This window comes from Anomaloglossus baeobatrachus, chromosome 5 (genome assembly GCF_048569485.1).
Source record: "Anomaloglossus baeobatrachus isolate aAnoBae1 chromosome 5, aAnoBae1.hap1, whole genome shotgun sequence".
Classification (NCBI taxonomy): Eukaryota; Metazoa; Chordata; class Amphibia; order Anura; family Aromobatidae; genus Anomaloglossus; species Anomaloglossus baeobatrachus.
Window position 1 is genome coordinate 370,320,642 of NC_134357.1, and position 23,034 is coordinate 370,343,675.

General features: G+C 45.9%; 2 protein-coding genes across 2 annotated transcripts in view; one reads left to right on the plus strand and one right to left on the minus strand.

The window, feature by feature from the left end:
* CNTD1 (cyclin N-terminal domain containing 1) overlaps positions 1-4,597 on the minus strand; it is a 37,492-nt gene extending 32,895 nt beyond the window's left edge. The window contains exon 1 of the mRNA XM_075347610.1: positions 4,554-4,597. The gene's annotated coding sequence lies outside the window, so the exon portion shown is untranslated. The remainder of the gene's footprint in view (positions 1-4,553) is intronic.
* Positions 4,598-5,000: 403 nt separating this feature from the next.
* On the plus strand, positions 5,001-22,748 carry COA3 (cytochrome c oxidase assembly factor 3). Its single transcript, XM_075347611.1, has 2 exons — positions 5,001-5,220; positions 22,298-22,748. The coding sequence occupies exons 1-2, from the start codon at positions 5,034-5,036 to the stop codon at positions 22,399-22,401; spliced, it is 291 nt and encodes a 96-aa protein (XP_075203726.1). The 5' UTR covers positions 5,001-5,033; the 3' UTR covers positions 22,402-22,748.
* The last annotated feature ends 286 nt before the right edge of the window (positions 22,749-23,034 follow it).

The following is a 23,034-nucleotide window of genomic DNA, read 5'->3' on the forward strand; positions in this document are numbered from 1 at the left end:
GGTTCTTAATCATGTTTTTCTCTCCTCCAAGGGAGAAGAAATATATATATATATACTAGCTGTAGCACCCGGGCGTAACTGTCTCTTTGTCTCTCTCCCAGTCTGTATGTCTGTCTATCTCTGTCTGTGTGTCTGTCTCTGTGTGTGTGTGTGTGTGTGTGTGTGTGTGTGTGTGTGTGTGTGTGTGTGGCTCTGTCTGTGTGTCAGTCTCTATCCATGTCTGTCTGTCTGTGTATATCTCTCCTTCTGTCTCAGTCTCTCTGTCTCGTTCCAGGTCTGTCTCTTTTCCCCCTGTCTCTTTCCCCTGCAAGGAGTTTGTATGTTCTCCCCGTGTTTGCGTGGGTTTCCTCCGGGTACTCCGGTTTCCTCCCACACTCCAAAAACATACAGTTAGGGACTCTAGATTGTGAGCCCCAATGGGGATAGTGTTACCAATGTATGTAAAGTGCTATGGAATTAATAGCGCTATATAAATGAATAAATTATTATTATTATTCCCCCCTCTGTCTCTTTCCCCCCTCTGTCTCTCCCTTTCTGTCTGTCTTTCTGTCTCTTTGACGGTCTCTCTCTCGCTGTCTATTTCCCTATCTGTCAGTCTCTGTCTTTGCTTATGTTTGTCTGTATCTTTCTGTCTCTATCCGTCTCTCCACCGACATCTTATTACCTCACACATAAGCTTCTTATACTAACAATTTATTTTTTCCTATAGCAACCACTCACAGCTGCTATTAATAATCTGTAGCTCCTATCTCCATTGACTTTAATGGAGACCGGTGTTTTGGAATAACTGTAAAGCACGGGGTTAAATTTTCCTCTCAAAACATAGTCTATGACATTCCCTGGGTCACATGAGGCGTCTGTGCAAAATTTTGTGATTGTAAATGCAACGGTGCGGATTCCTTTAGCAGACATACACACACACGCACATACATACACTCAGCTTTATATGTTATATGTATACATTATATATATATATATATATATATATATATATATATATATATATATATATACACACATACATACATACATACAGTTAGGTCCAGAAGTATTTGGACAGTGACACAAGTTTTGTTATTTTAGCTGTTTACAAAAGCATGTTCAGAAATACAATTATATATAATATGGGCTGAAAGTGCACACTCCCAGCTGCAATATGAGAGTTTTCACATCCAAATCGGAGAAAGGGTTTAGGAATCGTAGCTCTGTAATGCATAGCCTCCTCTTTTTAAAGGGACCAAAAGTAATTGGACAAGGGACTCTAAGGGCTGCAATTAACTCTGAAGGCGTCTCCCTCGTTAACCTGTAATCAATGAAGTAGTTAAAAGGTCTGGGGTTGATTACAGGTGTGTGGTTTTGCATTTGGAAGCTGTTGCTGTGACCAGACAACATGCGGTCTAAGGAACTCTCAATTGAGGTGAAGCAGAACATCCTGAGGCTGAAAAAAAAGAAAAAATCCATCAGAGAGATAGCAGACATGCTTGGAGTAGCAAAATCAACAGTCGGGTACATTCTGAGAAAAAAGGAATTGACTGGTGAGCTTGGGAACTCAAAAAGGCCTGGGCGTCCACGGATGACAACAGTGGTGGATGATCGCCGCATACTTTCTTTGGTGAAGAAGAACCCGTTCACAACATCAACTGAAGTCCAGAACACTCTCAGTGAAGTAGGTGTATCTGTCTCTAAGTCAACAGTAAAGAGAAGACTCCATGAAAGTAAATACAAAGGGTTCACATCTAGATGCAAACCATTCATCAATTCCAAAAATAGACAGGCCAGAGTTAAATTTGCTGAAAAACACCTCATGAAGCCAGCTCAGTTCTGGAAAAGTATTCTATGGACAGATGAGACCAAGATCAACCTGTACCAGAATGATGGGAAGAAAAAAGTTTGGAGAAGAAAGGGAATGGCACATGATCCAAGGCACACCACATCCTCTGTAAAACATGGTGGAGGCAACGTGATGGCATGGGCATGCATGGCTTTCAATGGCACTGGGTCACTTGTGTTTATTGATGACATAACAGCAGACAAGAGTAGCCGGATGAATTCTGAAGTGTACCGGGATATACTTTCAGCCCAGATTCAGCCAAATGCCGCAAAGTTGATCGGACGGCGCTTCATAGTACAGATGGACAATGACCCCAAGCATACAGCCAAAGCTACCCAGGAGTTCATGGGTGCAAAAAAGTGGAACATTCTGCAATGACCAAGTCAATCACCAGATCTTAACCCAATTGAGCATGCATTTCACTTGCTCAAATCCAGACTTAAGACGGAAAGACCCACAAACAAGCAAGACCTGAAGGCTGTGGCTGTAAAGGCCTGGCAAAGGATTAAGAAGGAGGAAACCCAGCGTTTGGTGATGTCCATGGGTTCCAGACTTAAGGCAGTGATTGCCTCCAAAGGATTTGCAACAAAATATTGAAAATAAAAATATTTTATTTGGGTTTGGTTTATTTGTCCAATTACTTTTGACCTCCTAAAATGTGGAGTGTTTGTAAAGAAATGTGTACAATTCCTACAATTTCTATCAGATATTTTTGTTCAAACCTTCAAATTAAACGTTACAATCTGCACTTGAATTCTGTTGTAGAGGTTTCATTTCAAATCCAATGTGGTGGCATGCAGAGCCCAACTCGCGAAAATTGTGTCACTGTCCAAAGATTTCTGGACCTAACTGTATATATATATATATACACACATACATACACATATATATATTATTATTTATTATTATAGCGCTATCAATTCCATGGCGCTTTACATGTGAAAGGGGTCTACATAATAGGGACAAGTACAATAACCATAAACAATACAAGATACAGACTGGTACAGGAGGATAGAGGTCCCTGCCCGCGAGGGCTCACAGTCTACAAGGGATAGCTGAGGATACGGTAGGTTAGGGTAGAGTTGATTGTGCGGCGCTGTATCAGACTGAGGGTTACGGCAGGTTGTAGGCTTGTCATATATATATATATATATATATATATATATATATATATATACACACATCCAGTATATAAACACAAAAACGGAAGTATTACTCAAATGGATTGTCCCTTTTAGAAAATTTTGTCCCTGGCTGTGTTTTGCTATAATAAACAAGCTGCTCTTTACTTACTGACTCTGTATCCACCAGTGGAGTCTCTGATGCTGGTCCCAGTTGGCTTTGGCTGCTGTTGTTGTGACGTCAGCTCTGCAGCCAATAGTGGACACGAGGAGCATCACTAGAGACTCGTTGCTTGACCCGGTGATGGTGAGTAAAGGGCATTTTGCTTTTTTATAACAAGCTGAAAGGGAACAATCCCTTTAAGTGAACTTGTCAGGTGCAATATGCATCCAGAGCCACAAGCAGTTCTGGGTGCATATTGCTTATCCCTGCATAACCGTCCCTATATACACTAGCATAGATATAAAGATCTTTGGAAAAAGAATAGCTAAAGAACCTTTATGATATGCTAATGAGCGCAGGGACTAGTCGCAAGGGTGTTAATTTCCCCTGACAAGTCTGCCCTTTTAGCATGTTAGTACGCCCACAGAGGCGTGCTAACATGCTATTCAATGGCCATTGCCCAGAGTCATCTGCATAGATGCACATACCTATATCCGTTGTCGCTGCTTCAGAGCGCCAGCTTAGGGTCAGTTCCCATGATCAGAAGTCCCAGAACTTCCAGTCATGTGCACTATGAACCCAGGTGTACGCGTTCTGGCTTCAGAGAGGTCTACTGCGCATGACTGGAAGTGCAGGACTTCTGATCATGTGCACTGTTGGGGGAACTAACATTCTTGTGACTAGTCCCCGCGCTCATTAGCATATCATGAAAGATCTTTAGTAATACTTTTTCTAAAAATGTCTTTATCTATGCTAGTGTATACAGGGACGGTTAGGCAGGGATTAGCAATATGCACCCAGAACTGCTCGTGGTTCTGGGTGCATATTGGACCTGACAGGTTCCCTTTAACATTTAAACACTCTGCCACTACACCACTACTGCTGCCCCAGTGGTCTCTGCCAGGACGGTAAGTCAAGTGTTGCTATTTCGACCCCTGACCACTGAGGTCACTGTCTGGCTGCAGGGTCGGGTGACTGATGGATGGGACGTGAACACATTCCATCTGAAAAAGTCCCACCATAAGCCATAGTGTACTTCCAAACAATGGTGGCCATAAATGGGAAGAGGCTCAGATTGTGGGGCATTGCTCTTCTCATTAATTCATGGGATTCATATGCCATTTTTTGCAGGGTTATTGGAAAAACATTATACAACTTGTCAACTTTTCTGAGATAGTTGTGAGTGGTGAAACAAAAAAGAGATCTCACTGGCTCCTCAAAGTGTGGGCAACTCTCCCAGGAGCTCGCCTGCTCCTCCTGAGACCTCCAGAAATGCCTTACATCTGGAAGGGTTCTAGTGCACCATGCCAGCATGCTCCTCAGAGCCCCCGCATCCAAACACAAGTGGGAAATGGGGCACAACAGGCCATGAAAGTGGTCAGTCTGCAGGCTATGGGCTTTGTGTCCCACACTCACTAGTCTCCTGGGCACAATATACCTTAGCTTGGCAAGTGTGAATACAACTCTGCAGTCAGCGGCTTTTACAGGTGGTCGCACACTATGGTGGACACAGGTACAGAGCAACCAATCAGACAACGTTTACCAGGAAAGATGGAAATTGAAAGCAGCGACCTGATTGGCTATCGGAAGATGATTCGCTATGACTGACCTATAATTGTGCCCTTATGGAATCTTACATGGAGATAAAAATCGTCCTGTTTATCCTACTCTACCTCCTAATAAAAATGATGTAAATCGGCAGTAACCTACACGGGCGCCATATTTGTTGTGGGCAGAATGCCAGTCTGTGCTCAAATACCGAAGTTATTGATAACTTTAACCACCTTACGGCATTGTTTTGCACGGCGTCTAACAGAAATAGAATTTCTACGTTATTTTTTTTTCTGACACTCACTGCTTGCGAGACACTCTGGCGTTTACAGATGACGTCATCTCTCAGCGCCGCTGACCGCTAGACATGGCGGAGAAGGGAAGCACGCAGGGGTCAGGCTCCACGGATGGAAAGCAGTCGCCAAGGCTCAGCACAGAGCAGATGGAGCTCCTACGGAGAAGGCAGGAGATGGCGCAGTGGGCGAAGTCTGGGAAGCTGCGGACCAGAAATGTAGTAACCGGCCTTGCCATAGGCGGCATAGTGCTGGGCATCTGTATCCTTCCGCGTACGGCTGACCTCCCCGAGCCGCCGGGGGTGTGCAAGGCACGGCGGGGACTAGGGGGCTGTATAGACTGTGCAGAGGATGGCGGGGGCTGTATACACTGTGCAGAGGATGGCGGGGGCTGTATACACTGTGCAGAGGATGGCGGGGGCTGTATACACTGTGCAGAGGATGGCGGGGGCTGTATACACTGTGCAGAGGATGGCGGGGGCTGTATACACTGTGCAGAGGATGGCGGGGGCTGTATACACTGTGCAGAGGATGGCGGGGGCTGTATACACTGTGCAGAGGATGGCGGGGGCTGTATACACTGTGCATAGCATGGCGGGGACTAGGGGGCTGTATACACTGTGCAGAGCATGGCGGGGACTAGGGGGCTGTATACATTGTGCAGAGCATGGCGGGGACTAGGGGGCTGTATACACTGTGCAGAGCATGGCGGGGACTAGGGGGCTGTATATACTGTGCAGAGCATGGCGGGGACTAGGGGGCTGTATACACTGTGCAGAGCATGGCGGGGACTAGGGGGCTGTATACACTGTGCAGAGCATGGCGGGGACTAGGGGGCTGTATACACTGTGCAATCTTGTGCAGAGCATGGCGGGGACTAGGGGGCTGTATACACTGTGCAGTCTTGTGAAGAGCATGGCGGGGACTAGGGGGCTGTATACACTGTGCAGTCTTGTGCAGAGCATGGCGGGGACTAGGGGGCTGTATACACTGTGCAGTCTTGTGCAGAGCATGGCGGGGACTAGGGGGCTGTATACACTGTGCAGTCTTGTGCAGAGCATGGCGGGGACTAGGGGGCTGTATACACTGTGCAGTCTTGTGCAGAGCATGGCGGGGACTAGGGGGCTGTATACACTGTGCAGTCTTGTGCAGAGCATGGCGGGGACTAGGGGGCTGTATACACTGTGCAGTCTTGTGCAGAGCATGGCGGGGACTAGGGGGCTGTATACACTGTGCAGTCTTGTGCAGAGCATGGCGGGGACTAGGGGGCTGTATACACTGTGCAGTCTTGTGCAGAGCATGGCGGGGACTAGGGGGCTGTATACACTGTGCAGTCTTGTGCAGAGCATGGCGGGGACTAGAGGGCTGTATACACTGTGCAGTCTTGTGCAGAGCATGGCGGGGACTAGGGGGCTGTATACACTGTGCAGTCTTGTGCAGAGCATGGCGGGGACTAGGGGGCTGTATACACTGTGCAGAGCATGGCGGGGGCTGTATACACTGTGCAGAGCATGGCGGGGGCTGTATACACTGTGCAGAGCATGGCGGGGGCTGTATACACTGTGCAGAGCATGGCGGGGGCTGTATACACTGTGCAGAGCATGGCGGGGGCTGTATACACTGTGCAGAGCATGGCGGGGGCTGTATACACTGTGCAGAGCATGGCGGGGGCTGTATACACTGTGCAGAGCATGGCGGGGGCTGTATACACTGTGCAGAGCATGGCGGGGGCTGTATACACTGTGCAGAGCATGGCGGGGGCTGTATACACTGTGCAGAGCATGGCGGGGGCTGTATACACTGTGCAGAGCATGGCGGGGGCTGTATACACTGTGCAGAGCATGGCGGGGGCTGTATACACTGTGCAGAGCATGGCGGGGGCTGTATACACTGTGCAGAGCATGGCGGGGGCTGTATACACTGTGCGCTCAGAGATGGCGGGGGCTGTATACACTGTGCGCTCAGAGATGGGCGGTAAACAGTATGCACTCACAATTTATACACAAAGGACAGTCATGGTGACACCTGGAGAGGTCCATGGGCCCCAATATACCAGGCAGAAACAGTGCAGCACTCTCAGGTCCTGGTTATTATTGCACGTCTGCCATTTTATTCATGTGTCCTTCTCCTGTTTTCATTTTGCGTCTTGTTCTTTTATGTTAGTCTGTCGAGTATTTGTTTTCCCCCATTTGATGTTTTTACCTAATTCATCATTTAAGGCTTTTTAAAACTGTTAAATTTGTGGCAAATGTTGTTCATTCCTCGCCAGCAAGTTTTTTTTGTGATGTTTTGCGCAATATAGGTTAAAGGGAACCTGTAAGGTACAATATGCACCCATATTGCTAATCCCTGCCTAACCGTCCCTGTATACACTAGCATAGATAAAGAGATCTTTAGAAAAAGTATTACTATTATTATTATTATTATTATTTATTTATAGAGCACCATTAATTCCATGGTGCTGTACATGAGAAGGGGGTTACATACAAAATACGTATACAAGTTACAGTAGACAGACTAGTACAGAGGGAAGAGGGCCCTACCCTTGCGGGCTTACATTCTATAGGATTATGGGGAGGAGACAATAGGTGGGGTGTAGGTCAGGCGGCAGCTCCGCACGGTGGTCGGGCGGCAGCTCCGCACGGTGGTCGGGCGGCAGCTCCGCACGGTGGTCGGGCGGCAGCTGCGCACGGTGGTCGGGCGGCAGCTGCGCACGGTGGTCGGGCGGCAGCTGCGCACGGTGGTCGGGCGGCAGCTGCGCACGGTGGTCGGGCGGCAGCTGCGCACGGTGGTCGGGCGGCAGCTGCGCACGGTGGTCGGGCGGCAGCTGCGCACGGTGGTCGGGCGGCAGCTCCGCACGGTGGTCGGGCGGCAGCTCCGCACGGTGGTCGGGCGGCAGCGAGTTCATTGTAGATTGTAGGCATTTACTAAAGATTCTTTATGATATGTTAATGAGCGCGGGGGACTAGTCACAAGGGCATTAGTTCCTGCGCTCATTCCGCCCTCTTAACATGTTAATACGCCCACAAGGGAGTGCCAACATGCTATTTATTGCCCGTTGGCCAGTGTGTCCTTTGTCACCACTTCAGAACACCGGGTTTAGGCTTAGTGTGCATGATCAGAATGCCCCTAGCTTCCTGTCATGTGCACTATGAAGCCATGTGTATGCGTCCCAGCTTCAGAGAGGTCTAGTGCGCGTGACCGGAAGTTCCAGGATCTTCTGATAATGCGCACTGACCCTAAATCCGGCATTCTGAAGTAGCAACAACAGACACAGCCAGGCTTGTCACCGCTGATGACGCTAGGTAATGTGCATTGAATAGTATGCCCCTGTGGGCGTACTAACATGCTAAGTTGGTGGCTACTGGGGGTATATAATGCCCTTGGGACTAGTCCCCTCGATCATTAGCATAAGATAAAAGATCATTAGAAATACCTTTTCTAAAGATCTCTTTATCTATGCTAGTGTATACAGGGACGGTTAGACAGGGATTAGCAATATGCACCCATTCGTTATTTTTTTTTTTATTTTTTTTTTTATTGTACTCACTTATAGCACCATTAATTTCATATCACTTTACATACAGTCATATGAAAAAGTTTGGGCACCCCTGTTAATGTTAACCTTTTTTCTTTATAACAATTTGGGTTTTTGCAACAGCTATTTCAGGTTCATATATCTAATAACTGATGGACTGAGTAATATTTCTGGATTGAAATGAGGTTTATTGTACTAACAGAAAATGTGCAATCCGCATTTAAAAAAAATTTGACCGGTGCAAAAGTATGGCCACCCTTATCAATTTCTTGATTTGAACACTCCTAACTACTTTTTACTGACTTAAGCACTAAATTGGTTTTGTAACCTCATTGAGCTTTGAACTTCATAGGCAGGTGTATCCAATCATGAGAAAAGGTATTTAACCCCTTCACCCCCGGCCACTAAAACACCCTAATGACCGGGCCATTTTTTGCAATTCTGACCAGTGTCACTTTGACAGGTTATAACTCTGGAACGCTTCAACGGATCCTGGCGATTCTGAGATTGTTTTTTCGTGACATATTGTACTTCATGTCAGTGGTAAATTTAGGCCGATACTTTTTGCGTTTATTTGTGAAAATTTAGGAAATTGTGTGAAAATTTGGAAAATTTCGCAATTTTCAAACTTTGAAAATTTATGCCCATAAATCTGAGAGATATGTCACACAAAATAGTTACTAAATAACATTTCCCACTTGTCAACTTTACATCAGCGCAATTTTCGAAAGAAAGTTTTTTTTCGTTAGGAAGTTAGAAGGGGTCAAAGTTCATCAGCAATTTCTAATTTTTCCAACAAAATTTACAAAATATTTTTTTTAGGGACCACATCACATTTGAAGTGACTTTGAGAGGCCGAGGTGACAGAAAATACCCAAAAGTGACCCCATTCTAAAAACTGCACCCCTCATACTGCTTAAAACCACATCCAAGAAGTTTATTAACCCTTTAGGTGCGTCACAGGAACCAAAGCAATGTGGAAGGAAAAAATGAAAATTTTACTTTTTAACACAAAAATGTTACTTTAGCCATAAAATTTTCATTTTTACAAGGGAGAAAAGAGAAAGTGCACCATACAATTTATTGTGCATTTTCTCCTGAGTACGCTGATACCCCATATGGGGTAAAAATCAATTGTTTGGGCGCACGGCAGAGCTCGGAAGGGAAGGAGCGCCATTTGAATTTTTGAACACAAAATTAGCTGCACTCATTAGCGGACGCCATGTCGGGTTTGAAGACCCCCTGAGGTGCCTAAACAATGGAGCTCCCCCACAAGTGACCCCATTTTGGAAACTAGAGCCCTCAAATATTTTTTCTAGATGTTTGATGAGCACTTTGAACACCTGGGGGCTTCACAGAAGTTTATAACGTTGAGCCGTGAAAAGAAAAAAAATTTTTTTTACCACAAAACTGTTGCTTCAACTAGGTAGCTTTTTTTTTCACAAGGGTATCGGGAAAAAATGCAACATAAAATGTATTGTCCATTTTCTCCTGAGTACGCAGATACCTCATATGTGGTGGAAATCAAATGTTTGGACACACGGCAGTGCTCGGAAGGCAAGGAGCGCCATTTGAATTTTTGAACGCAAAATTAGCTGCACTAATTAGCGGACGCCATGTCGGGTTTGAAGACCCCCTGAGGTGCCTAAACAATGGAGCTCCCCCACAAGTGACCCCATTTTGGAAACTAGAGCCCTCAAATATTTTTTCTAGATGTTTGATGAGCACTTTGAACACCTGGGGGCTTCACAGAAGTTTATAACGTTGAGCCGTGAAAAGAAAAAAAAAAATTTTTACCACAAAACTGTTGCTTCAACTAGGTAGCTTTTTTTTCACAAGGTTATCGGGAAAAAATGCAACATAAAATGTATTGTCCATTTTCTCCTGAGTACGCAGATACCTCATATGTGGTGGAAATCAAATGTTTGGACACACGGCAGTGCTCGAAAGGCAAGGAGCGCCATTTGAATGCAAAATTAGCTGCACTAATTAGCGGACGCCATGTCAGGTTTGAAGACCCCCTGAGGTGCCTAAACAATGGAGCTCCCCCACAAGTGACCCCATTTTGGAAACTAGAGCCCTCAAATATTTTTTCTAGATGTTTGATGAGCACTTTGAAAACCTGGGGGCTTCACAGAAGTTTATAACGTTGAGCCGTGAAAAGAAAAATTTTTTTTTTTACCACAAAACTGTTGCTTCAACTAGGTAGCTTTTTTTTTCACAAGGCTATCAGGAAAAAATGCACCATAAAATGTATTGTGCATTTTCTCCTGAGTACGCAGATACCTCATATGTGGTGGAAAGTAATTGTTTGGGCGCATGGCGGGGCTCAGAAGAGAAGGAGCGCCATTTGACAGCAAAATTGGTTGGAATCATTAGCGGACGCCATGTCACGTTTGGAGACCCCCTATGGTGCCTAAACAGTGGAGATCCCCCACAAGTGACACCATTTTGGAAACTAGAGCCCTCAAATAATTTTTCTAGATGTTTGGTGAGCACTTTGAACACCTGGGGGCTTCACAGAAGTTTATAGCGTTGAGCCGTGAAAAGAAAAATTTTTTTTTTTACCACAAAACGGTTGCTTCAACTAGGTAGCTTTTTTTTTCACAAGGGTAACAGGAAAAAATGCACCATAAAACGTATTGTGCAATTTCTCCTGAGTACACAGACACCTCATATGTGGTGGAAAGTAATTGTTTGGGCGCATGGCGGGGCTCAGAAGAGAAGGAGCGCCATTTGACTTTTCAAACGCACAGACGCAGTGCACTGATCGGCCGCTGCAGGATGCACGGTCGGATGCGATAAAAAAAAGCGTCGGGGGATACGTAAAAAAAAAAGTCACGCCAAAAATTGACCATGGATGCAGATACGTTATGTGCATCCCTGATCAGCGCTTGGGGGACGCACGGACGGATGCGATACAAAAAGCGTCGCAAATACGGAAAAAAGTCACGCCAAAAATTGAGCAGGGATGCCGATCCGTTATGTGCATCCCTGATCAGCGCTTGGCGGGACGCACGGACGGATGCGATACAAAAAGCGTCGTGAATACGGAAAAAAGTCACGCCAAAAATTGACCATGGATGCCGATCCGTTATGTGCATCCCTGATCAGCGCTTGGCGGGACGCACGGACGGATGTGATACAAAAAGCGTCGTGAATACGGAAAAAAGTCACGCCAAAAATTGACCATGGATGCCGATCCGTTATGTGCATCCCTGATCAGCGCTTGGCGGGACGCACGGACGGATGCGATACAAAAAGCGTCGGGGATACGGAAAAAAGTCACGCCAAAAATTGACCATGGATGCCGATCCGTTATGTGCATCCCTGATCAGCGCTTGGCGGGACGCACGGACGGATGCGATACAAAAAGCGTCGGGGATACGGAAAAAAAAGTCACGCCAAAAATTGAGCAGGGATGCCGATCCGTTATCTGCATCCCTGATCAGCGCTTGGCGGGACGCACGGACGGATGCGATACAAAAAGCGTCGGGGATACGGAAAAAAAAGTCACGCCAAAAATTGAGCAGGGATGCTGATCCGTTATCTGCATCCCTGATCAGCGCTTGGCGGGACGCACGGACGGATGCGATACAAAAAGCGTCGGGGATACGGAAAAAAAAGTCACGCCAAAAATTGAGCAGGGATGCCGATCCGTTATCTGCATCCCTGATCAGCGCTTGGCGGGACGCACGGACGGATGAGGTGTAAAAATGGACAGGGGATACGGGAAAAAAAAAAAAAAAAAGTTATACTCACAGTACCCAGAGGACTAGCAGGAGGATCACTGACCAGAAGAGCTGCAGAGGAACAGATGGCAGAGAGATGGACAGCTTTACAGGAGCAGCAGGCAGATCAGCAGAATGCCCAGGAAGGACCCAGCGATGGACGCAGATGTGATCAGGCCGGTGAAGACAGGTAAGAGGACGTCGGGGGAGAGGGGGGGGGTTGAGAGCAGGGGGGGGGTTGAGAGCAGAGGGGGGGTTGAGAGCAGAGGGGGGGTTGAGAGCAGAGGGGGGGTTGAGAGCAGAGGGGGGGTTGAGAGCAGAGGGGGGGTTGAGAGCAGAGGGGGGGGGGGGAGCAGAGGGGGGGGTAAAAGCAGAGGGGGGGGAGAGCAGAGGGGGAGGAGAGCAGAGGGGGAGACCGGAGAGGGAGCTGCAGAAGCAGAATAGAGATAATGGGGGAGGCAGTCAGATCGCGGGGGGAGCAGATCGGGATGTCGGGGGGGGGGGGTTTGGGGGGAGCAGATCGGGATGTCGGGGGGGGGCAGATCGCAGGGGGGGCACGGCAGGGGCTATCACGGCAGCGCGCAGGGGCACCACGGGAGCGCGCACGGGCTGCAAAGTGAGCACAGTACTCACGTGCAGCAGCAGCAGCGTGACCTCAGCAACGGCGGCGGCAGCAGCAGCGGTGGCGTGGTACCACAAGTACCAGCCACTGCACGCTGCAGCCATGTTGGGGGAGGGCTCGCAGGCTAGCAAAGGCCTGAGGAGGGCGGCCACCGGCAGATCAGACCGACCCACTGCACACTGATTGGAGCGATTGCGCGTCATAGCACGATCGCTCCAATCAGTGCTGCAGGGGCTGGGGGCGGCATGTTTGAGGTCCACCTATGATATGCTGCAGCAGCTGCGGCATCTCATAGCTGGATCTCACAGGATCGCACTAATTCGGGCATTATTTTTGCCGAAATTAGTGCGATCGATGTGGTTGGCGGTTCAGATTTGAACAGCCAATCACATCGATCGTCGATAGGGGGTGGCGATGCCGCCCCCCCTGGGGTCAAGCAAAGGTCCCCTGCTGTAAGAAACAGCAGGGGACATCATTTGAAAGCCGTTGCTATGGCCACGGCAATCAAATGAAGTTTAGGCCGTAAAATTACGTCCCTGGTCGTTAAGTCACGTTAAAATAGGACGTAATTTTACGGCCCGCGGTCGTGAAGGGGTTAAGGTGGCCACTTGCAAGTTGTTCTCCTATGTGAATCTCCTATGAAGAGTGGCATCATGGGCTCCTCAAAACAACTCTCAAATGATCTAAAAACAAAGATTATTCAACATAGTTGTTCAGGGGAAGGATACAAAAAATTGTCTCAGAGATTTAATGAAGAAAGATAACTCCGGCACACTATATGTTTCCCAAGGGGGTAAAGTAAACACAAACGTAGTTGATTTCAAATCCTTTTCTTTTATTCAATGTGCAAAAAGGTGAGCAAAAACGTGCTGTACAAAACAGTAAATCCGACAGGTCGCAACGTTTCGGCCAAAGGCCTTCTTCAGGTCGGACAGACTAGAATCAACAGGAAACGCTGTTAGGTGAAGATATAGGATACCCATATGCGCTATCGACCATAAAGTATACAGCCACAGACAGAGTGACTGATGGCATGTAGAAACACCTCATATGGGGATGTAGTGGATTAAGCTCTGGGCTTGTGAGGGAGGGCATCCGGACATGAGATCAAACGTAAATACTCTCCCAGGCTAGTTTCCTGCAGTCTCTGATTACCTGCTTTACCTTTGGACTACATAGCGTCCCCTCCGTTCTTTGTTTATGGAGCAACCTTAGCCGTATTTTCTACTGTGACCTATACACTTTATGCAGTGTTAGATTGTACTTGGACCGTACATGCTGTTTGAGTTATTACTATCCTGGGATCCGCCACCCGCTTACGCACGGCCTGCAGTCACAGCGTACAGAAATTTACGTTTGATCTCATGTCCGGATGCCCTCCCTCACAAGCCCAGAGCTTAATCCACTACATCCCCATATGAGGTGTTTCTAGATGCCATCATTCACTCTGTCTGTGGCTGTATACTTTATGGTCGATAGCGCATACGGGTATCCCATATCTTCACCTACCAGTGTTTCCTGTTGATTCTAGTCTGTCCGACCTGAAGAAGGCCTTTTGACCGAAACGTTGCGACCTGTCGGATTTACTGTTTTGTACAGCACGTTTTTGCTCACCTTTTTGCACATTGAATAAAAGAAAAGGATTTGAAATCAACTACTTTTGTGTTTACTTTAACCCCCTTGGGAAACATATAGTGTGCCGGAGTTATCTTTCTTCATTGACTCTATTTTTCACCTGAGCACCTATGCAAGGTGATGCGAGGTCTTTTCTCTTATTGTGGTCTCAGAGATTTAAACTGTCAGTTTCCACTGTGAGGAACCTAGTAAGGAAATCGAAGAACACAGGTACAGTTCTTGTTAAGCCCAGAAGTGGCAGGCCAAGAAAAATATCAGAAAGGCAGAGAAGAAGAATGGTGAGAACAGTCAAGGACAATCCACAGACCACCTCCAAAGACCTGCAGCATCATCTTGCTGCAGATGGTGTCAATGTGCATCGGTCAACAATACAGCTCACGTTGCACAAGGAGAAGCTGTATGGGAGAGTGATGCGAAAGAAGCCGTTTCTGCAAGCACGCCACAAACAGAGTCGCCTGAGGTATGCAAAAGCACATTTGGACAAGCCAGTTACATTTTGGAAGAAGGTCCTGTGGACTGATGAAACAAAGATTCAGTTGTTTGGTCATACAAAAAGGTGTTATGCATGGAAGCAAAAAAACACGGCATTCCAAGAAAAGCACTTGCTACCCACAGTAAAATTTGGTGGAGGTTCCATCATGCTTTGGGGCTGTGTGACCAATGCCGGCACCGGGAATCTTGTTAAAGTTGAGGGTCGCATGGATTCAACTCAGTATCAGCAGATTCTTGACAATAATGTGCAAGAATCAGTGACGAAGTTGAAGTTACGCAGGGGTTGGATATTTCAGCAAGACAATGATCTAAAACACCGCTCCAAATCTACTCAGGCATTCATGCAGAGGAACAATTACAATGTTCTGGAATGGCCATCCCAGTCCCCTGACCTGAATATCATTGAACATCTGTGGGATGATTTGACGCGTGCTGTTCCTGCTCGGCGACCATCAAACTTAACTGAACTGGAATTGTTTTGTGAACAGGAATGGTCAAATATACCTTCATCCAGGATCCAGGAACTCATTAAAAGCTACAGGAAGCGACTAGAGGCTGTTATTTTTGCAAAAGGAGGATCTACAAAATATCAATGTCACTTTTATGTTGAGGTGCCCATACTTTTGCACCGGTCAAATTTTGTTTAAATGCGGATTGCACATTTTCTGTTAGTACAATAAACCTCATTTCAATCCAGAAATATTACTCAGTCCATCAGTTATTAGATATATGAAACTGAAATAGCTGTTGCAAAAACCCAAATTGTTATAAAGAAAAAAGGTTAACATTAATAGGGGTGCCCAAACTTTTTCACATGACTGTATGTGATCTTCACTGTTCCCATTGGGGCTCAGAATCTAAATTCTCAGTCGGTATGTCTTTCTGTGGGAAGAAACCCACACAAACCTAGAGAGAACATAGAAAACTCCTTGCAAATGTTGTCCTTGATGGGATCTGAACACAGAGCTCCAGTGCTGCAAGAGTATAGTGTAAATCGCAGAGCCACAGTGCTGCCTTAGGCCTACTTCACACGTCCATGTGTCCAATACTTGTTTGGTCCGTTTCCTCACGTGCCGGAGACACGGGCACACATAGACCCATTAAAATCAATGGGTCTGCGCACACTTATGTGTTTTGCCATGGACCGTGTGTACGTATGGAGTATACGTGTGCCCGTGTGCTCCACACGTAGACATGTCCATCTTTCTCCAGCATCACGGGTGGCACTCGGCCCGCACACGGACTGCACAGATGTGATCCGTGTGACATGCACCGGAGAAAACACACGTGTCTGTGAAAAAAAAATAATTTCTATACTCCCCTTCTCCAGCCCTGCTGTCTCTGCTGCTGTCACTTGCTTCCGACCCCGCTCATTATGCTCACTGCATATTCACTCCACTGCGGGCCGGAAGCAGCAGCAGCGGTGAGTCGACAGGACCGGAGACCGAAGATCAGCACCACGGACAGCAACGTCAGGGAGAGGTGAGCAGAAAGTTCCCGTTCTCCGTGTGTTATCACGGAGAACACACATGTGCCATAAACACGGCACACGGAGAACAATACGCACCTTTGACACGTCCGTGAAAAATGTGCGTGATTTTCAGACATGTGAAAGAGGCCTTAGACAAAGCGCAAAGTTCATGAACCACGTGCACCTTTTTTAAGACCAACAATGAGTGCCAGAAGCGAAAAAAGTAACTTAAATTTTAAATAAATCCCTGAAATGATGAGTTGGGACCATTGATATATATTTTTTCTTCCTATTAGGTTTCAACTACATATGCCTAAAGAGTTTTTTTTCCAAAAAAACTTTAAGAAGGTTATTTGTTGAGTCAGTTTTACAATGATAGTATGAAACATTTTATTCTAAATGTTTTATGGCCTTAACCATGTCATCTCGCTGGTTAAACTGCAGCTATCAGAGCTATCACTAAGACTAGATTCAATAATATTATAATAATAATATTTATTCACTTATATAGCGTTATTAATTCCACAGCGCTTTACGTACATTGGCAATCATCTGCAGTCTAAATAGGACCAGACGTGGGTCTACTCTACAGAGTGGGTCTAACTGCATCCTCATTAGTGTCTACTTCACGTCAAGAGACCCGTGGCCTGTTCGTGTGAGATACAGATGTGTGAATCTGGCCTAAGGCTATGTGCGCACGTTGCGTTCTGCCATGACAAATATTCTGCAGCGTTTTGTCACTGCATGTGCGTTTCAAAACACAACCGAAAAGCTGCGTTTTGGATGTATTTGGATTGCAGAATGGATGCAGAATTCATGCGTTCTGGATGCTTGCTCTGCCATAGACAGAATGGGAAAAGCATCCGGAACGCACAAAAGAAGTGACCTGTTGCTTTTTAGGACGCAGCGATTCGGCCACAAATTTCAGCATGCAAATCGCTGCGTTCTAAAACACAACGTGTGCATGGAATTTGCACAAGTTACATAGCCTCCTGGGGACGCAGAACAAATGCGTTTACGCTGCAGTGCTAGATGCAGCATAAATGCATGCAATACACACTTGTGCACGCACAGTCTGAGCCTGGTGTCAGCTGCAGAGCTCCACTCCTGAGCCTTTCACATACATTGAGAACTTGTATGGCACACATTTGGAGAGGAGTCAAGTAAAAATCAAGAGTGGCTGCTAAGCACAGAAAAAAGTAAAGACCTTTTACAAAGATTTTGTTAAACAGAATGCTTTGTGGACAAATGGATCACAAGGAGGAAATAATCTGATACTATTGGGTATATTTGTGTCCGTTGAATGCCGCTAAAATAGTAATAATTCTGGCACACTGAAGTAATTCAAGACATATGAAACCTTTCTTTTGAATGCTGAATCAATTTATTAGTGCAAAAAGTTGAGCACACTATCCAGGGGCCTATACCCTACACCAGCATTATAAGATTTGTTCCTCCATACTCTACCTAGCAATTCTTTGCTTTTGAGTTGCCATTCACCTCTCCAGAATCTTAAAGGGACATGTGTTCTCTTTTCCCATGATAATAGTACCCGATAACTATGGTCCAGAAACACTGCAATAAGCATTTGATACTTGGAGGTAACTAAGAATCACTCAGTGTGGGAATCATATTACTCCCACTAGTGTCTCTTGTTATGGTTTCTGCCCAATAACCCAGAAACAACTATAAATTTGTGCTACTTCCAGTCCTGCAATAAAGGCCTCAGCCATCTTTCTCACTATCAACTGATAAGTGCATGAGGATCGCATTTTTTGATCCCATTATACCAAATGGCGATGTCCATTTATCATTGAGCATACATCTTCGCATTGTTGATATAGATAATTTGATCCTTGATAACGTCCAAAAAGATATGGTCGAAACGTCGGATGAATTATCCTCAACTTTTTGCACTAATAAATTGATTCAGCATTCAAAAGAAAGGTTTCATATGTCTTGAATTACTTCAGTGTGCCAGAATTATTACTATTTTTATTGACTTCCATTTTTTCTGGGCACCTAACTTGCGTAACTGTGAGCCAGACATATTCGCTTACTACGTTGAATGCCTCTGACTCTGATGTGAACAAGTGCAAAATACTGACAGGATTGTGAATGAGGCCAAAGCATTTTTCCTCCTCTTTCTCATTTCAGAATGCAATAGAGATAAACTACATTCCTTAAAGGGAACCTGTCAGGTGCAATATGCACCCAGAACCACGAGCAGTCCTGGGTGCATATTACTAATCCTTGCCTAACCCATCCCTGTATAGATAAAGAGATCTTTAGGAAAAGTATTTGTAAAGATTCTTTATAATATGCTAATGAGCGCAGGGACTAGTCGTGAGGGTATTACTTCCCCCAACTATCCGCCCACTTAGCATGTTAGTACACCCTTGTGGGTGTACTAACATGCTATTCAATGCAGCGTCTCCAGTGGTGATGCGCGTACCTGTGAATGCTGAGCTGAATGCCCCGCACTTTGTCATGCGCAGTAGGAAGCCGGGTGTACACGTCCTGGCTTCAGAGAGGTCTAGTGCGCATGACCGGAAGTGTGGGATATTCAGCTCAGCGTTCACCGCTGACACAGGTAGATGCATCACCACTGGAGACGCTGCATTGAATAGCATGTTTGTACACCCCTGTGGACGTGCTGACATGCTAAGAGGGCGGCTAGTTGGGAGAAGTAATACCCTCACGACTAGTCCCCTCGCTCATTACATTAGCATAAGATAAAAGATCTATACAAATACTTTTTCTAAAGATCTCTTTATGCTAGTGTATACAGGGGACGGTTAGACAGGGATTAGTAATATGCACCCAGAACTGCTCGTGGCTCTGGGTGCATATTGGAACTAACAGGTTCCCTTTAACATTGAAATTGTAACACCAGGACGGATAAGTCATTGAATTATGGAAATCACAGGAAGGATAGACATGTAATTATATGCCAATGATGTAAAAAAAAATGGAAACTACATTTTCAAAACCTTTTGATTTGTTCAGTGTTGAGTATGAGTGCCAGATGCAGAAATCCCACACTTCTGTGTCTTGGTTGCCATCAGTGAGGTTAATGGTTGGTTCCACCATGCTTAATGTTCTTGGGCACACAAGTCATCAAGATCCACCTCTGCCAGCTCCCTTTGCAATTTCTGACCAATGATGTCCCAGATGTGCTCAATGGTAGACAAGTCAAATACGCTGAAGGACTTCCTCCTCTTTGACCTTAACTGATTGAGTATAATATATTCACATGTCTCTACCAGTACTGAATACAAACTGACTGTGGAGGAGGGCAGTTTCCAACGTCTAGCACGGTGTTAGCAGCAGAGCTAGTTATTAGTTATTTACTGGTTTTCTTTGTTTGTAGTATTCACCATACACTCAAATGCAATGTAATCACCTATCTCATTGTCCGTAAGACACCATAGCAGTTTAAAATTAACATTTATTTAGCAATATAGCGACATGTCTACTTGTTGAGTCTACTTGGTGGCTCATAGCAAACCTGTATGTGCATATCTAATGTGTCTTTTGCTCTGTATTTGAGAAATTCTCTACTGTTTTTAATAAACGAATTTAAAAAAAATATATGCTGTAGGACATGGTATCATATTTAAGCAATGGATGCTGCTCACAGTAGAGCGAGCAATGCGAGACCTTGTCTTGTCACATTGAAAAAAAAACAGTTCCATGGATGCTTTGGGAAAATTACCATACCACTGGTTCCACAGCTAAATATATTCATGTAACATTGCGTTAACCTGGAATGAAGGCTGAAAGGGTCCGTCTACCATACATTGGGACCCCCACACCACAATTGATGTTATGTTCCCCTGTGAAATCCTTTTCATGGTGCTTCCACACGTGATCTCCAGACTAATCTTTGGCAATGATTGCGTCCAAAACAAAAGTGGAACTCCTCGCAGTAGAGGCTAGACCTCCACTCCAGCCTTAGGTCTACATGTGAAGACCGTGTGGATAATGCCTTGAAGAGGCCTTCATGAAAGAATGTCCCATTGATCTTACTCCTGGGAGTATGGTGTGAGATGGTGTAATGCAAGTGTTTTTAGTGTGGCAGAACATTCCTCAGGCAACCATTCATACTTTGCTGACATGTATAAAAAGAGAAAAAATTACCAGCTCACCCACCTGGAGAACTACCAAAGAGGAACGGTGCAGGGATCAGGAAACAGCCAGACCGGGCTGCAGGCAATCACTGAACTTGAAGAAAAAGAAGGGATCCAGCATCCAAGTTCCAATTGAATTAAAAGGTTTTCTTTATTCAACAAAGATAAAAGGGTTCTTCCATGATAATAAAATCCAGTTTACATGGCAGGGTAGAAACCTTCAGAGTAAGGAGTTGTCACTCCGAAACGCATTCTGTTATTTTCTACCCTGCCATGTAAACTGGATTTTATTATCATGGAAGAACAGTTTTATCTTTGTTGAATAAAGATTTTTTTTTTTAATTCAATTGGAACTTGGAATCTGGATCCCTTCTTTTTCTTCAAGTTCTATGCTGACATGTATGTGTAGGAATTTCTGCACACTTTTTTCAGGTATTATTTTTTTAACACGTTTCCATTTTTGCATAATTTACATATTAATAACGTCTATCCATTCTGATTTTGGTAATTCCATGATTTTTCCTTTTACGATTTCAATGTTGAGTATAAATTGCTTTATAGCATGCAGGAGGTCTAAGGCTAGTTTCACACTTGCGTTGAAAGGTATCCGTTGCATTGCGTCGTGTGACGGATGCAACGGATGTGTTGCATAAAGTGGCACAATGGATTCCACGGATACTGCAAAACAACGGAATCCATTTTGTTGTTTTTTTTGTGAGCGATCAGCTGATCGCTCCCCGCAGCCGGCCGCCGGGTGATCAGCTGATCGCTCCCCGCAGCCGGCCGCCGGGTGATCAGCTGATCGCTCCCCGCAGCCGGCCGCCGGGTGATCAGCTGATCGCTCCCCGCAGCCGGCCGCCGGGTGATCAGCTGATCGCTCCCCGCAGCCGGCCGCCGGGTGATCAGCTGATCGCTCCCCGCAGCCGGCCGCCGGGTGATCAGCTGATCGCTCCCCGCAGCCGGCCGCCGGGTGATCAGCTGATCGCTCCCCGCAGCCGGCCGCCGGGTGATCAGCTGATCGCTCCCCGCAGCCGGCCGCCGGGTGATCAGCTGATCGCTCCCCGCAGCCGGCCGCCGGGTGATCAGCTGATCGCTCCCCGCAGCCGGCCGCCGGGTGATCAGCTGATCGCTCGGCCGCCGACAATGTGTGTGGGGTGCGGAGTGAGAAGTGGGTGGAGCCGAGCGGGGCCAAGGCGCTGAGGACAGGTGAGTGAGTGTGCGTGTGTGTATGTATATGTATGTATGTATGTGTGTGTGTACATACATGCGGAGTGGAGTGCGGGAGGGGGCGGAGCCATGCGGGGAAGTGTCGGGCTCCTTGCACACGTAGCGAGGGTAAATATCGGCAAAACACTTTGCTTGGTTACCTGATATTTACCTTGGTTACGGGTGCAGGGAGCCAGAGAGAGCATGCGCAGTGAAATCCAACGGATTGCGCTGCTCAAAAAAACGTTACATGCTGCGTTCCTCCCGCCCGGCGTAGCGTCAAAATAACGACGCTGCGTCGTCCAGCTGATGCAACGCTGACACTTGCGTTACAGTGCGTCATCCATACATGTCTATGGAGAATAGCGCAGTGCGTTAACGGACTGCGCTTTTCTCCATAATGACGGACTCCGCTGAACGCAAGTGTGAAAGTACCCTAAATGATGACTAGAAGTGGCCTGTGTGTAATCTTAGATTCTTTCTCATTAGATTTCTTAACTGCTAATACAGATGGATACACCTTCTACTCTGTGTCCCAAGAGAAGTTTCTAGACGAGCTCGAAGCTGAAGCAAAAGTTGTACGAGCAAATTATCCCAAAACATCAGGAAATTGATTGTACGTTGCAATGTGAACTGTGGGTTATGAAGTGTCTAGAATTCATCGATGAAAAGAACAGTACAAGCCCAGTGCCCATAGAGCTGTTGTAAATGCCAAGTGTTGGATGCTAGATCAGAAGTTACCATTATCCACGGGATGAAAGCTGTGTTACAAACAAAATATACAGAAATGATTATGTATTCCACCAAAAGCTTTTTCTTTTCTCTGTGGATGCTTTCTGGGTGGTAGATCTTTACCGTATTCTGTTCATCTAAATTGATCTTCCTTGTAATAATAAAATGTATGAAAACAAACTTCGTATATTTATGTGAATAAAAGTGAAAAATTTTCAACATTTCAAAATGGACAAATTTTTTTTAACCCCTTCATAACATGTCAGGTATGGCATATTGAGCAGGCTTAAGACATAACCCACCCCAAACATGGCGAATGCCATCTGTTATACAGCCAGCACCTTCTGCCAACAGCCACAGTCAGACCTAGCTTCAGTTTCTTTCATTTAACCATTTATTACCTATTTGAGTATTGTGTCAATGGACAAGGGATCTCCATTCTGTTGAAAGTGGGACTAATCTAGCAATGATGCAATATCTCTTTAAGTAGCTCTAAGAAAATAACACACTAAACC